Source organism: Colius striatus, chromosome 23, assembly GCF_028858725.1.
Source record: "Colius striatus isolate bColStr4 chromosome 23, bColStr4.1.hap1, whole genome shotgun sequence".
NCBI lineage: Eukaryota > Metazoa > Chordata > Aves > Coliiformes > Coliidae > Colius > Colius striatus.
Genome location: NC_084781.1, coordinates 1,608,152 through 1,622,874, shown reverse-complemented (window position 1 = coordinate 1,622,874; position 14,723 = coordinate 1,608,152). Strand labels below are relative to the sequence as shown.

General features: G+C 47.0%; 1 protein-coding gene across 3 annotated transcripts in view; it reads left to right on the top strand.

The window, feature by feature from the left end:
* ARHGAP32 (Rho GTPase activating protein 32) overlaps positions 1–14,723 on the top strand; it is a 221,410-nt gene that overhangs the window by 135,606 nt on the left and 71,081 nt on the right. For all 3 annotated transcript variants that reach the window (XM_062014052.1, XM_062014049.1, XM_062014051.1), the window contains one exon: positions 3,140–3,226. In XM_062014052.1, coding sequence (XP_061870036.1) covers positions 3,140–3,226 — 87 coding nt within the window. The remainder of the gene's footprint in view (positions 1–3,139; positions 3,227–14,723) is intronic.

Sequence of the window (14,723 nt, the reverse complement as noted above, 5' to 3'; positions counted from 1 at the left end):
GATCACACTCATGGGATGGCTTTGCCAAAACTCTTGTAACCTTTTCTTTAAGCATCTGCTGGTTCCACACACTGACTCTCTGCCAGCTCCACGTGACTCCCTGCCTGAGATCAACGTGCTCATGGCTTTGTTGGAGCACAAGTAGACAGAAAGAAGGTGCATAGACAAATCTACGCTGTTCCTAAACGATCCTTTCATCAGGGGAGCTGGATGATGGAGTTCAACATCACTCAGTAAACAAGGAAATTAAAGCCAAAGCTATCTCAAGGAGCTTGCTTTGATCTGAGGGGCAGAGGCAGAGCTGGGAGGAGCATGCACAGCCCCACTGAGCCTGCAAAGCAAAGCCAGCTCTTCCCTGGTAAGGTTTTGGCACTTCAGTAGCCTTAAAATGATTGTTCAAAGTCGTGGTAGTTTGTAAGAGGAGCACACAAGAATATGACTCTTTAAATCAACAAAAAACCCCAATAATTGCACTTAAACCAACTTAAAAGTTGTATTTAAATATCTTTGCTGCCAGTGCTCACACTGACAGAGAAAAGGGCTCCTTAAAAGCTGCCTCTGCTCTAAGGAGAGGCCTCTCCACAGTCACCATCCTTTGCTTTTTGGATCTGTGTGTGGGGAACGTGGCAGCTCCTGTGTGCTCCCTCCAGCCAGGTTCCCAGTAGGCTGGAAATTGTGGAGCTCCAGACAAACAAATGAGTCTTTAAAACACCTGCTGCTCTGCTCCAAGCACAGATCTGCCAGAGTTGGATGCGAGGGGGATTGTTCTTGGAGGGGGAGAGCAGAGGGGAGCTTCCAAAGCCACTTTGGAGAGACAAGAGTGTTTGTTTTGTCCTTGTTAACCCCTGTTCTGGCAGAATTGTACCCTGTAAAAGCCCTGAGCTGTTGAATAAGCCTTCTGGGCATGCCATATAACTTAACTCTCCTGTTTCCTTTGCTGCTGTTTATCTCTACGAGATGAATAACCAATCAATTAGCCTCTGCAGGAGGCTCCTGTAATCACTGTCTTTATCTGCTGGCTTACTAGAGATGAGCTGGTTTTTCTCAGGCCACATGAAGCAGAAGCATTTCCAAGCCTGTGTATATATATGATCAGTGAATTCTTGGCTAGCAAAACACTGCTCTTCCTGGCAGAATGGTCTGTGAGTAAGGAATGGGACTTAATGTTGTTACTGTGGGATCCTGATTGCTTCTTCATCTGGCCTCCTGCTCCTGGAAGTCTTTGCTGCTCTTAAGTTCATTACAGTTACCCATCATTGTGTGAGGAGCTACAGCTCTCACCAGTCAGCTGTGTAAAGCAACACAGGGAATTTGCTGGGAGAGGGAAAAATTGCCTGTCTGCTCCAGGATTTAACATGCTCAGCAGTTCCTTGTGGGTGTGTGCAGAGAGGCAGAGCAGAGACCAACTTGTCTCTAGATGTGTAGAGACAAATTTGAACAGTACTTTGACATCTCTTCTCCCAAGTGACAGGACAAGAGGAAACAGCCTCAAGTTGTGCCAGGGGAGGTTTACATTGGAGATGAGAAACAAGTTCTTCTCTCAAAGGGTTGTCAAGTGCTGTGCCAGGCTGCCCAGGGAGATGGTGGAGTCCCCAGACCTGGAGGGATCCTGTGGCTGAGGGCCATGAGTTAGTGGTGGCTGTGGCAGTGAAAGGTGATGCAATTGGACCTTGGGCTTAACTCAACTTGTTCCTTTTTCTACTCTGTGTTGTGTTGCACTGGGTCAGACCTTGAATTCCTGTTCTGGGAGCTGCTGCCTGTGTGTGGTGGCCATTTCATTGCCTGGCCATTGGCTTCTTGGGTAAACAAGGCTTGCTGGCATGAAGCAGAGCCTGCACTGACATACTGATGCACTTAAGGCCTGAAATGTCTTTGTGGGTTGATAGACAAGGTGTGTGTAAACTGAGTCAGATTAACTGCTGGAAACATTTCTCCTTGAGTAGGAAATTCTTGTTTAGTTGAACTGGAACTCCTTGTTACCTGGCAAACATGGACAGCACCTCCAGCCATGTATTAGCTTCCTTCTGCTGCATGCTTTTGTTTTCCCTTGACTGTTATTAGTTTCAAAACTTAGTAGCACTTTGAAATCTGACAGCAAAGAGTGATAAAGGGAAGGTGCAGAAATGTGTGGTGAAGAAGTAACTAGTGCTCTTTACCTCATCCCATTAGTGACAGCAAGCTGCTCCCTGCTACACACACAGAAAAGTCACACTTAGAAATCCTTACAACTGCCTCTTTTCATGGAGTTAAGCTCACCATGTGAAAGATCCCCCCCAGCAGCTGGAAAGCTTCATCTCTGGGACTCTTCTTGCACGCTCACCTGAGGATGTGAGTGTGTGTGTGAAAGTCTGTCAGGTTCTCACTGGAAAGCTTTAGACACAAAAGCTCACTCTGGAGGGAGAATTTATAGGTGGAATGAGAGGCTGTCCAGAAGCTGAAAAAGAGACAGTGGCACAGGAGAAGTGCCAAGAGTGGCTGAGGGAGAGGTTGCCTGGGTTTTCTGGAGAGGTGGTTGATGGTAGAGTAACCCTGCATTAGTGGGAGTAGCAGGACTGGTAGTAGCACTAGTCAGGGCTCTGAGTACATGTGCAGTGATACCATGGTGAAATCTCTCCTCACTGCTCTGGAAAAAGCTGTATTTAATGACTCTGTGTCTGATGAATGGTGCCATCAAGCTCTCTGTTGTGGTAAATTGCTTGACAACACTGAAATGGGGAGATATGTTTTATTACCTAGTGTCTGCCTGAACACAGAACATGCACAACTAAAAGCAGAGGGGGCTTCACTCTCAGCTGACACATGAGCATTCATAGAGATATTTTCAGGGAACAATTAATTTGACAGGCTCCTTAAGCTGCAGGTTTAATCCCAGGCTTGAGCAGTTTGCCTTCCTATGATAGTTTTAGTTTTCAACTGTCAGCTGAGGATTCCAAACCCAGGGTCTGTGTGAGCCCCCAACGCTGAAGAGTTTGACAACTCCAGACAGACGTGCACTTCCCTGATACTCAGCATGTCTTAGAGCAAGTTGATGTGAATGTTGTGCTTCCTGCATTATTCCATGCCTGGCTTATCCCTGCTCACTGACCTGGTCTTTCTCTCTCCCTCTTTTCTCCACCCCCTCCCCTCTCCCTTGGTGTAGCTTTCGCTCCCGGAGGAACAGAATGAAGTAACGAGGAACGGCTGCGAATCCAAGGAACTGGTCTACCTTGTACAGATCTCTTGTCAGGTAAATGCCATGTTTTCTCTCCCCACCTCATTTTACAGGCAGTGTTGCTTTAATCTTTGGCAACACAGCCTCATAATGTTTGGATGTGACACTCTTCTCTGGCGTGTGTGGGTGTTTACCACTCCTTCACTAGCTCAGTCCTCCAAAGGATGCTCTCTATGAGGCTGTGACCAGCTGGGTTTAAGAAAAGGAGCATCAAAGGGACAAAAAAGAAGTCTGTTAAGCAAATAATCCTCACTAGAGTCTGTGCAGAGCTGCACAGTGATTAGCCTGGAGTCACAAACTGCAGCCTGTCAGCTGTGGGGGAGCTCACGGTGACACACGGCCACCCTGAGCTCTCAGCAGGACCTGAGGGACGATGCTGGGCAGGGGGGTTGCTGATGGAGATGAGGATTCTTGATCTGGTCCCAGTGCTGTCTCCAGACATCTGGTATGAAATTCTTTCCCTGCTGCTTTGGGCAGATAAATGTGCAGCTTTGTAGCACAGATTCCCCTCTGCTAATACAGGGAGAGTGAGCTGGTAAAATGCTACGTAACAGGTGATGGTGTTTAATGTCTTAAAGTCATCATTCACAGGGGACATCCTCAGAACAAATTCAGCTGAGGGTTAATTTGGATGGTGTGGGGCAGGAAAGCATTTGCTGTCAGATTGTACTGGTGTAGTGGCATCAGTACCCACAGACAGGTTGGGAATTTCCAATGTCTTTGCTCTCCTGCACTGCCTCTGTGTGTACCCTGGTGTAGGGTGTGCCAGGAGCAAAGCATCCTCCTTCTGTCTTGAAGGTGAAGCTTGGCACAAGCTGAGCTACAGCAGTGTGATGGAAACACACAGAGTAACTCCTCTGTGCTGTCAGCTCTTATGGTGCACAGACACACATGCACAACATGTACATAGTGCTCTTGGGAGAGGGAAGGGAGGCTGAAAGTGAACATCTTTCCAAATTGCCTGTGTTGGGCACCTTACTGACATCTCTGATGGGATCCCCTCAGGTGTAGTTGTGTCCCCAAACCCTCCAGAATGTGTTTGTGCAGGAGGAAGCCCCAGGAGCAGCAAACAGGCAGTGGTGGAGGTGAGCCCAGCAGCTCAGCTTCTGGCAGACTCTCAGCTGCTTTGCAGGGTTGTTTCTGAGAAGTGATTGTTGTGGGGACAACGTGGTGAATTCTGTGCCTTGGCTAAAGAAGATGCTGCTTTGCTTTGAGACTTAAGGTAGGTGCTTAAGTCTCCAGAGGCTGTGAACTGTCCCCAGCTGCTGCAAAGTGTTTAACTAACCTAAAATGAAAGCACTGAGAGTTGGCCTCATCCCTTTAAAGGATGGACATAGAGCAAGTCATCCTTTTCTTTCTATTAAAGTAATCCCCCTGGCTAGCTAGAATTACTCTGTGATTCACCTCTCATGGTTTAGTGTGCATCCCTGCCTGGGATACTGAGAAAGCTGAGACTCTTGTGGTATCTGGATTCAATGACTGGCAGGGCATGGAAAGAGCTGCACAGCTGAGCAGCATTTCTGCTTCAGCCCTGACATCTCACACAGCCTCTCCTCATGTCCAGGGAAAGATTCCATTCTGTCACAGCGGTGTCTGGATAGATTTGGCTCCACATTAGAATTGAATGGGAGGTGTGAAAAAGCTCATGGAATGATAGTGCAGTGGGGGAGAGATTTTGGCAGAATGCATCTGTATCAGGCCAAAAATACTGAAGGAGAGAGGAAAAAAAGACTCTAAAGCAAGTTTCACTTTGCTTGCCTTTTGTACCACTGGCATTGGTGCTCAGGCTGCACAAACCTCCTTCACTGCTCAGGTGGACTCAGGAAAGGAGTTCTGCTAGTTAAAGCTAAACCCATATGAATGTAAAAGGCTCCAGGTCTTTGTGATGTGTTGCAAAAACAGCATGGGAGGACAACACTTGGCCACTGTGGCAATTTTAGATTACAGACCTTAGAGGAATAAGCTACAAACCCCTAACTTTGGGGTTGAGTGCATTATACTGCAGTGCCTTTCCCAGTTTGGACTGTGCAGACCCAGTCTGTGTGTTGTGTGGTCCATCAGAAGCCACTTAGTTTGTCATTTTGCTCTGTAGCAGACAGTAAACCCCCCAAAGCTTTTGAACATCAGACTTTTCAAACATCCAGCTCAATCTGAGCTGTGTTTGGCAGGCTACAGTTTGGCATTTACACCAAGGAAACTCTATCCCCCTCTTTCCCATTTGTAAGTATCATTTTAGTGGTGCAAAGAATTATTGTTTGATGCCTGGTTCTGCAAAAACCTTCCCAGATAAGGTTTGAAAGGAAATGCTGAGGAGTTGTATTTGTGACACAAGTCAGCTTGTCAAGTGCAAGCTTTGTGTGAGGTTTTCTTAAACTCTCTATTCAGCTTCTCTGCATAAGACCCCACAAACTGATCTAGTTTGTTATCTCTTAAGAAGTGGGAACATATAGAGACCTGTCCCAAGTGTTTCTGAAGAGTGGGAAGGTGAGTTCCTTTTGATTTCTTTGAACAGATTACATTACAACTAGCAAATAACAAAGGTAAGGTTTAAAACTTTACTGGTAAGAGCTGCTGAGAGAGGGATTTGCTTTGGGTTTTGTCTTTTAGAGCAGTGTAGGTGGATTTGCCTTGTTTTGCCAATTAAGATCTCACAGTTTAATTGGTAGGAGATTGCTTTCAGGACATGAACAGATACAGATTGCTGTTATTAAAAGAAATGTGAACTAAATCCCTTTCTGTGATAGAAGAAGGGATGAATGGAAAGAAGACTGAGCTCAACCACCCACCAATGCTTGAAATCCAAGGAAGGATTTTAGGCAAAAGGAGTTTGTGCTTTCCCAGAGTGCAGACAGTTTGCCACGTGCATTTGGTCACTAAAGAACGTTACAGGGTGGTTTTTGTGTAAGAAACAGAGAAGGATCAAACCCTGGGAGGGGTGGTGTGAGGACTTCTGAACTCTGCAGGCTGTAATTGCAAGTCTTAACCAATAACCACTGTCCTTAAAGCACCAGAGGGAACGTCCCAGGCCTGTGTGAGTCTGTGCTGTACCTGTGGGCTGCCAAGGGCCCTTGATGGTGTTTGCAATCCTTGCAGAGCTCCATGGGGAAAAGCAAAGCATTTACAAGGTCTGCAACACGTTTAAAAGGGGTTACTGTGAATGTTGAGGATAAATCAACACAAATGAGAGCCTCCAAGAAGGTTGAAATAGGCTAATCCATCCACTGTGTTGTCTGGAGTTGTAGAGCAGGCTGAGAAGCTTTGTCATGGTTGGGGATGGGTTTGTGTGACATCACAGCAGCATCTGCCTGTATTTCAATGTCAGAATGGCCAATCTAAGCTTTAGTTCTGAAGAATGAAAGAAAAAGGATGCAGTGCTAGTTACAGTGTGTGATGTGTGACATTTCAACACTTCCAACATCTTTTCTTTGGGGTGAAACTGGGAATGGCAAGGAGGAAACAAGAGACTGGTGGTGCAAACGTTCCCCTTCTGAGGGACACATCAACTCCAGCCATCTCTTGTGGCTTTTATTGTTCATTTTCATTGTCACAGGTAGATTGTTGAAACAGAAACGACAGGCACTAGAAAGCAGAAATGTCAGACTGAGTGATGCTGCAATGATGCTTTGGCCTGGGTCTCATGACAGACCCTTGAACACAGAGTGTTGTGACCTCAGAACTGAGCCACACTCCCTTCTCTGCGTCCTGCCCTTCGTGGGCCAGTGCCACAAAACAGCCTGCCCAGGAAGCCTCTGTCTGCTGCAGCTTAGGTAGTTGTGAAAGCAGGCAGCTCCCATGGCCCAAGCAGGGATTCTCTCCAGCTTTCTGCTTGCCTTTGCAGACCCCACAGTGGCAGTAAGTCGAACCACGTGGTTTTGTTGCACAGGATGCACTCTGCCCTGGGCCTGGTTTTTGTTCAGTGCAGCCATTGCTGTCTGTGCTGGCTTCATTGTGATTGATAGAATAAGGTCTCTGATGCACTAGATGAAGGCATTTATGCAAATATATGCCACTTGTATCTCCCAGCTCTGCCTTGCAGGAGATCCAAGTTGGTGTCTTCCATTTGAAGAACAGGATCTGCAAAGCTCTGAAGGCAACCCCAATGTTCCACTGCTCCAAGTGTGGTTGCAATAATAAGTGCTCCAAGGGAGAATGCCAGGAAAAACTGGGATCCAAGTAGGAAGAACAGACAAGACTCCCCATCCTGGGTGGTTTGTGGGCAGAGGAGAGTGGAATATATTTTGACAGAGGCAAATGTCTTGCTCAGACAACTAACGTCTAAAGTATGGCTTACTGGTTCTGTCTGCCTGTGATAGTCCATACAAAAACCCACTAATTGCTTGCAGAAGTCAAGCATTTGAAAACCTTTTGTGTGATTGTTTCTTGTCTTAAAGATCTGTTCTTTCATCTGTTCATATTTTCATCCTCCATGATTGAAGCTCCCAACACCTACAGAACAGTCACTGAGTAAGTGCTGCTGACGTTGCTCCTGTGAAGAGCTGAAGTTCTTTAAACAAGTGACTCTCAGGGTCAGATTCTCTCACACACATATAGGCCTGTGTGTGATTTATATGGGTACTGACAAAAAGGGATATAAAAGCCAGTCTTGTGTGTGATAATGGGATATATCTGTGTGGAGAATCTGAGCTGGATCCCACCCAGTGCAAAAGCTATTTTCAGAATGTGTGTTAAGTTGTGTCTCAGATTCACTGAATGGGTTTGGTCAGAAAAGCCCTGAAGCTGCTGCAGTGCCAGCCCTGCCCTCACCCTGCCCAGCCCAGCACTGACCCACGGCCTCAGCACCTCAGCCCCACGGCTTTGGGATCCCTCCAGGGCTGGGCACTGCCCCAGCTCCCTGGGCAGCCTGGCACAGGGCTGACACTCCTCTCAGGGAAACAGTTCTGCCTCAGCTCCAGCCTCAACCTCCCCTGGGGCAACTTGAGGCCTTTTTCTCTCGCCCTGTGGCTTGTGACCTGGGAGCAAAGATGGCCGCCCCTCCTCCCCTCAGCCTCCTGTCAGGGAGCTGCAGAGAGTGCTGCTGGCTGCCCTCAGCCTCCTCTTCTCCAGGCTGAACACCCCCATTCCCTCAGCCCCTCCCCAGCCCTTGTGCTCCAGCCCCTTCCCCAGCTCAGTGCCCGGCTCTGGCCACGCTGCAGCCCCTCAGTGTCCCTGTGGCAGTGAGTGAGGGGCCCAGCACTGACACAGCCCTGGAGCTGCAGCCTCACCTTTCTTAATATAGAGTTTTCTGTCTTTGTTGTTTAAAGATTTTGCTAAACAAAAGCAGTTGCTCTGTCCTTGCATTGAGCAGTAAATCCAGGTAACGTGTCACTTCATGCCTGTTGCAGTCTCGCTGTACTCTCCTGTCCCTACCCATGCATTCTCACCACCTGAGGACTAGTGGCCATGTTGCTGCTGGATGAGTCCTCCCAAGGATGAAAAGCAAATCCAGCCCGTTGGTGGCAGAGTGCTTTGGGGGAGGATGCAGCTAAACTGAAGCAGATAGAAAATGAACATGCCCAGAACAGCAAAGGTGGGCTCTGACTTCACAGAGCACGTTGTATGAGCTGCACATGAGGATCCTCAGTATGGCCTAAAGCTTTATCTGCTCAGAAGGCTTGGGAAAGTCACTCTGGTTTAAAATGCATTCAAATGCTGGTCACTGCTGTGGCCTTTCCTCCCTTGCTTGCATTTTGTGCATCTTTTCTGACCCTTGGTACCACTTGCCTGAAGATGACTGCAGCAGAATGCCTGGAGGAGTGTCACTTCCACTGACAGGTTTGCCCAGGAGAGTTAGATACCTCACATGCTTGCAAGTCATTGAAAATCCCTCCTGTGATACTGGGTATTATGTGTAAATCTGCCAGAACTTTTATAAACCTGACCAAAAGCCTTTATGGATTAAATACTTTTAGCCTATTCTTCACACCTACTGAAAGCTCTGTCCCAAGCATTTGATGGGTGAGGAGGGCTGCTTTGTGTTAGAACTGAAATCCAGCTTTCCACAGTGCTCATCCATCACTGGATGTGCTGTGCTTGACTTGAGTCACCACATCTATTACTCTCTAGTTGTTGTGAATAATACTAAAGGATAAATTCCTTCATTACTTGGGATAATAAGGACAAGGACATGAGTGACTGAGTGTCCCTTTCCTGATTTGAAAGCATAGTGCACCATGCCCTCTCCTAACCATGGGCTTTGTCTGTGGCTCTCTGGTTGTTCCTTCACATGAGTGGGTTAGAGATGTAACCATGGAAGTAGCAGTTCTGAGGTAAAAGAGGATTTATATGTTGTCTTGGCCTTTTTTTCTGAAAGTATACCAAAGCCAGAGGCTTGCTCTGCTCAGTGTTGGTAGCTTCAGCCATAAACTCTAGCAGAGGAATGCTCTGGTGAGGTTATTTGAGGGTGATTTCTTTTTTTACAGAGGAAAGAGGGTATCTGGAAATGATCACCATAACACAGCAGCCTACCAGTTCAGCAGGCTGCCTGTGGACTTCATTTGTGGAAGGAAACAGTGAGGGATATGTGGCAACAGCTGCTTTCATCTGCTCTTTGGATGGCTTTGTGTGATGGAAGCCTACCCACTGAAGTGAATGGTCAGCATAGCCCTGGTTTAAGGAAGGGATGATCATCAAGAGGGAAAATGAGTTCTGAGGAGAAAATGCAGTATCACACAAATGTGCTGCCATGAAAGTTGGGAGGTTTTTAGGCAGGAGAAGCTTTTACAATTATACAGTAGTTTGTTAGTGTCGTGTCCTTTGGGCATCTTGCCTGCAGAAAGCAAGCTCTGAATTAGAGAGATCAATCTTCTTGTATCCCAATTGTATTCTGCTTAGCTCTGAAGCAGAAGTGAAAAGTGCTGTTGAAATCTAAGAGGACAGAATAGTGATTATGGTTTCCTTCTCTGAGTGATGCATTTTGGCAGGGCTTCTGATTATCACGTGGTGCTTTGTAGACAAGGCTGGGCCTGGCCACAAATTGAAGAGGACAGTTGGCTTTATTCTGAAGAGACATTGAATCCTGCCCCATAACTAGGCAAAAGTGTAAATGCATTGCAGAGGAGCAGTTTGTCTACATCTTTCCTTGTTTTACAACCTCTCCAAGAGCTGGGCTTGGTTCAAATCCAAAATGAGAGGAGGATTGTGGTGCATGTTCCTGTTTTGCTTAGCTGCCTTGATGTTTATTCCTTAGAGAGAAGTTTTAACATGCATGCAGTAAAGAGCACCATCAGAGCTCTTGTTTCCTTGGGAAAGTCACCAGCCCTTTGAGACAGATAATCCAAGGCAGTTTCATCCAGTATCATCCCCTGCAGACTGCAAAAGGTACTTTGATCAACAGGTGATGTTAGATGTTAGGCTGAGCTGAGGAGAAAGATGAGATGTGTGGTTGGGATGCCTCAAACCCGAATGCCTTGCATGTAGATAAAGTTCAGAAGCATAGATAAAGCTTGCAAAGGACAAGCAGGTTAGTAAGGAATCCTTTTTCAAAGGCACTCTCAAGTGTATGTTGAATTTCAAGGCAGGGTTTGGTTTAGAGGATCAGGGGGGAGGTGATTTGAGCTTGTTCCTTCCATCTTTGTATTAATTAGGGCTTTCCTAGAGTTACACAGCAGGTTTGTGCCCCAAGTTGGTTACAATGCACCAGGCAGGTGTTTGATGTCACTGTGTGTTGTGCAGCCCATGACAAGCTGCCCCAGTTCAGCAAACACTGAGGTCCCAACTCCTTGAGCAAGATGTACACTGAAGCAGCTCAGAATCAGCCTGTCATAGACCTGCTGTGAATCCCTGAGCTCTTCCTTCCCTTGGCACGGGGTTGGCAGCCTCCTTCAGAAGCTGCCCATGTGCAGACAGGCTGTGGGATGTAGACATGAAGCATAACTGCAAACTGATATTGTTTAACAGCCTGCAGAACAAGTTTGCAATCAAAGGCTTGGGCTTTGACAGATAAGAAGGGTCTGATGTTCTGTCTTTGTTTTAGCTGCTCTGTGGTTTTAACACACTGTCTTTCTTTCCCACATTGTGGTTGAGCTTTGACACAGACCCCATTAAGGATATTGGGTATTAAAAGTGATCTTAGGTGTTTCATCTCGTGGCTCTTGGCACAGCTTTTCAAGGTTTCTTCTCAGAGCTGATGTGTGCAGCTGCCAAAGCAGCAGCTTGTTTTCCATTTTGGCTCCAGCTCTCTTAACAAAACTCCCCCAAAGCTGCTTCTGTTTCTTGCACTTTCTAAACAACAGTTCACCCTTCTAACTTCTTGCCTGTAGTCTGGGTCAGCTGCATCTTTAACACCCCTGCTGACACACCTTATTTTTTCCCTTGCAACATGCATGTGTTTTATCTCTAGAACCTTACCCAAAGGAGCATTTTCCAGCCACATTTGTTTTTGCTTCATGCAGAGGTGTAAAGATAAATGGGTTTGGAATGGGAGCAGGGTCACGGTTTTAATTCTTTCCATGCTTCTAAGGCTGTGTGATTTTGGAGCTGCAGTGATGGATGTGTGTCCTGTTGCTTAGCAACTGCAACAGGGGTTATGGGGTGGGGTTTTTTTCCCCTCCTCACAAATATTCTTGGGTTTGGACCTACAAAATCTTTCCTCCCTGGCAATTCATTTTAACAAGAAGGTGCTGATGTGCTTTGCTCACTGAAAGAAGAGAATAGAATGAAACAGGCAGCTGTTTCCTTCAGTGATGTGCCCAAGAAATGAGACTGAAGACAACTCAGATTGCCTCAGTCACCAGTGCTGCAGCTGACCTCAGGCAAGTCATTCCCAAAGTTCTCTCTGTTTTGTTTTAGTAACCTCAGGCGAGTCGTTTTCAAAGGGGTGTTTTTGCTCTTTCCCTTTGGTTTGGTTTCAAGCCTAGTGGTGTGTGTTTCCTTTGATGAAACAGTGGTTTCTCTTCTCTGTGGTTGAGCTCTGAGGAGATTACAGCACATTTGAGGCCCTGAGTGAAGAGGGTGTTGTATTTATATGCCATGTCCACAGCACCATTTGTAAACATACACGTGTTCACTCCTTGCCTTTGCTTCCTTTAGGATGGTGGCATCTTGGTTCCTGTTCCTTAGCAGTTGCTCTGCAAGTGGCTTTGAAGTATTTCTTTTGTGCCTGTAAGCTCCTGTTGGGTTATTACTTCATTCTCTGAAGTAGAAAAGCAATCCCCCATGCTGTGGCCACCCTCCCCTTCACCTCTGTGCCTCTTAGGGTGTGATTGTACTAAAGAGATGGTTGATACTGAATTGTTTCAGTTAGAACATGTGTCAGGAGAGCAGGGGATTTCATGCACTTGCTGAGAGCTGGAAATCCCAGTGCAGCTCTGTTAGGTGGCTGTCAGCCTGCCATTCACAATAAGGCATTCTGGTGGGAGGGAAAAGTGGTTGGTGCCACTTCAAATGCCATACACGTGGTATATTTGCCTTAGGTCTTCCTAGAGTGCCCTTATTTCTCTGTACCTGTATTGCCACCAAAGCCTGAGCCAAATATTTACCTGCTGTCTCAGTGCTCTTGGCAAGAGAGTGGCACAGAAAGCCCTGGAAGGTCATGTCTTGTTTCAGTTTAGCACCCAAAAAGCTTTGTACACCTGATGCTGATGGCTAGCCAAAATCAGTCACAGAATCACACAATGGGAGGGTTGGAAGGGACCTTTAGAGCTCATCTAGTGCAATCCCCTTGCAGAAGCAGCTCCCACCTAGATCAGGTCACACAGGAACGTGTCCAGGTGGGTCTTGAAGAGCTCCAAGGAAGGAGCCTCCACAGCCTCCCTGCAGTCAGAGCAAGCAGGGCTGGTACTGCTGCCATTCAGACACGGTCTGGGGCAGCTTTGTGTTCCCCACGTGTGCTTTCAGTGTTCCCATCTGTAGTTGGAATCAAGGAGGCAGAATTTTTAGGAGAGAAAAGCTGTCATGCTTGCCATTAAAAACTCTTTTTTCCCTGCTGATTGCAATTAATTGATAATAAGCTGATAATTAATGCTGAAAGAGATTCATTTCTTGTGTGCAATAAGGCTATTAAGGCTTCACCACATCAGTATGCCAAACTTTCTCCTCTGCTTTCAGCCCTGTGATCTGTCCATATGTGTTGTGAACCCTGAACTGGCCACAGGACTCCAGCTGAGGCCTCAGCAGCTGTGGCAGAGCAGAGCAAAGGGGAGCAGAAGCTCCCTGGCCCTGCTGCCCACACTCTGCTGGATGCCCCCAGGCTGCCGTTGGCTTCTTGCCCACGAGCCCACGTTGCTGCTCAGGGGCAGTTTCTTCTCAGCCAGCACTGCCAGGTCCCTCTCCTGGAGCTGCTCTGCAGCAGGTCACCCCCAGCCTGTGCTGGCCCAGGGGGTTGTTCCTCCCCAGCTGCAGGACTCTGCCCTTGCCCTGGTTGAACCTCATGAGGTTCCTTTCATTCAGAAATAAAGTAGCTTGTTGTTGCCTCAATGCAAACTCCCTTTGAGTTAAACAAGTCCCTTAAAGTTATAATAATACACCATGAAATCATCCAGGACATTTTGGTAAACAAGCTGAAGCTTAGGTAAAGCCACCTACAGCACCAGCTACAAACCCTTACTGGCTGAGCTCCACCTGATGGATTTTATCACTCCTGTTCTCTGTTTTGACTAAATTTCTGAGCCATTTTCCAGTGAGCCTTGAAATAGAGTAAGGGCTGAAGGGTCATGATGGAATAACATCCAGACCCCAAGCCCCAGACAGCTGTGAGTGTCACCCACATGGCAGAGTTAAACTCCATGGGTGGATGCTGGCAGTTTTCCAGCTATTTAATACGTGGTGTTTTCTTACTGTGGGGTCAAACCCAAGTGACTTTTGCCATATACTTTCATCTCATTTGCTGCTCTCCCATCTCCATGTGGACTGGTAAGGTTCATGAGAGCATCCATCTGATTTCTCTCAGCAAAGAAGTATTTGAACCAGAAAAGAAAGGTCTGTCCTGGTCTTAAGATAAATAAATCTTAGGTGCTACAGAGAAAACAGACTCAGAGCGTGGGAGAGGAAGGAGTGGGAGGCTTGTGCAGTACTCAGTAGCACCCTGTCTGGCTTCAGGAGGCATGGATGGACAAAAAGGAGTGCTGTCTGCCTAAATGCAGGCAGATTCAGCTGGAAACACAGTCCCTTTGCTTCTCCTTGCACAGCAGGGAGAGGAAAAGCTGTGCATGTTTGCTAGGGGTGTTTAGCCTCATCTGTTTTGTGGCTGGATCATCTCACAGCAGCCAGACTTGTCTGTGGCAGCTGGATGCCTCTGAGCAAGCCATTGATTGTTGAGAGCACAACAGGGGAAGGATTGCTTCTAGAACTGCTTCTTGGCACTTCCCAAGTGAAAACAGTGAAGTCCACATCAAAACTTCTGTGTATGGAACTATTCCCTCTTAGAAATGGGTCAAGTTGCAGTGCTGGTCAGTTGAAGGGTTTAGGTGATGGAGCAAAGGTGAGGTGTTATAAACCAATGGGAATGGCAATGCAAAGGATGGTTTCAGGTACCCTGCCCTTCAATGTGTTGTAGTGTGACATCTCTTCTTGCTCT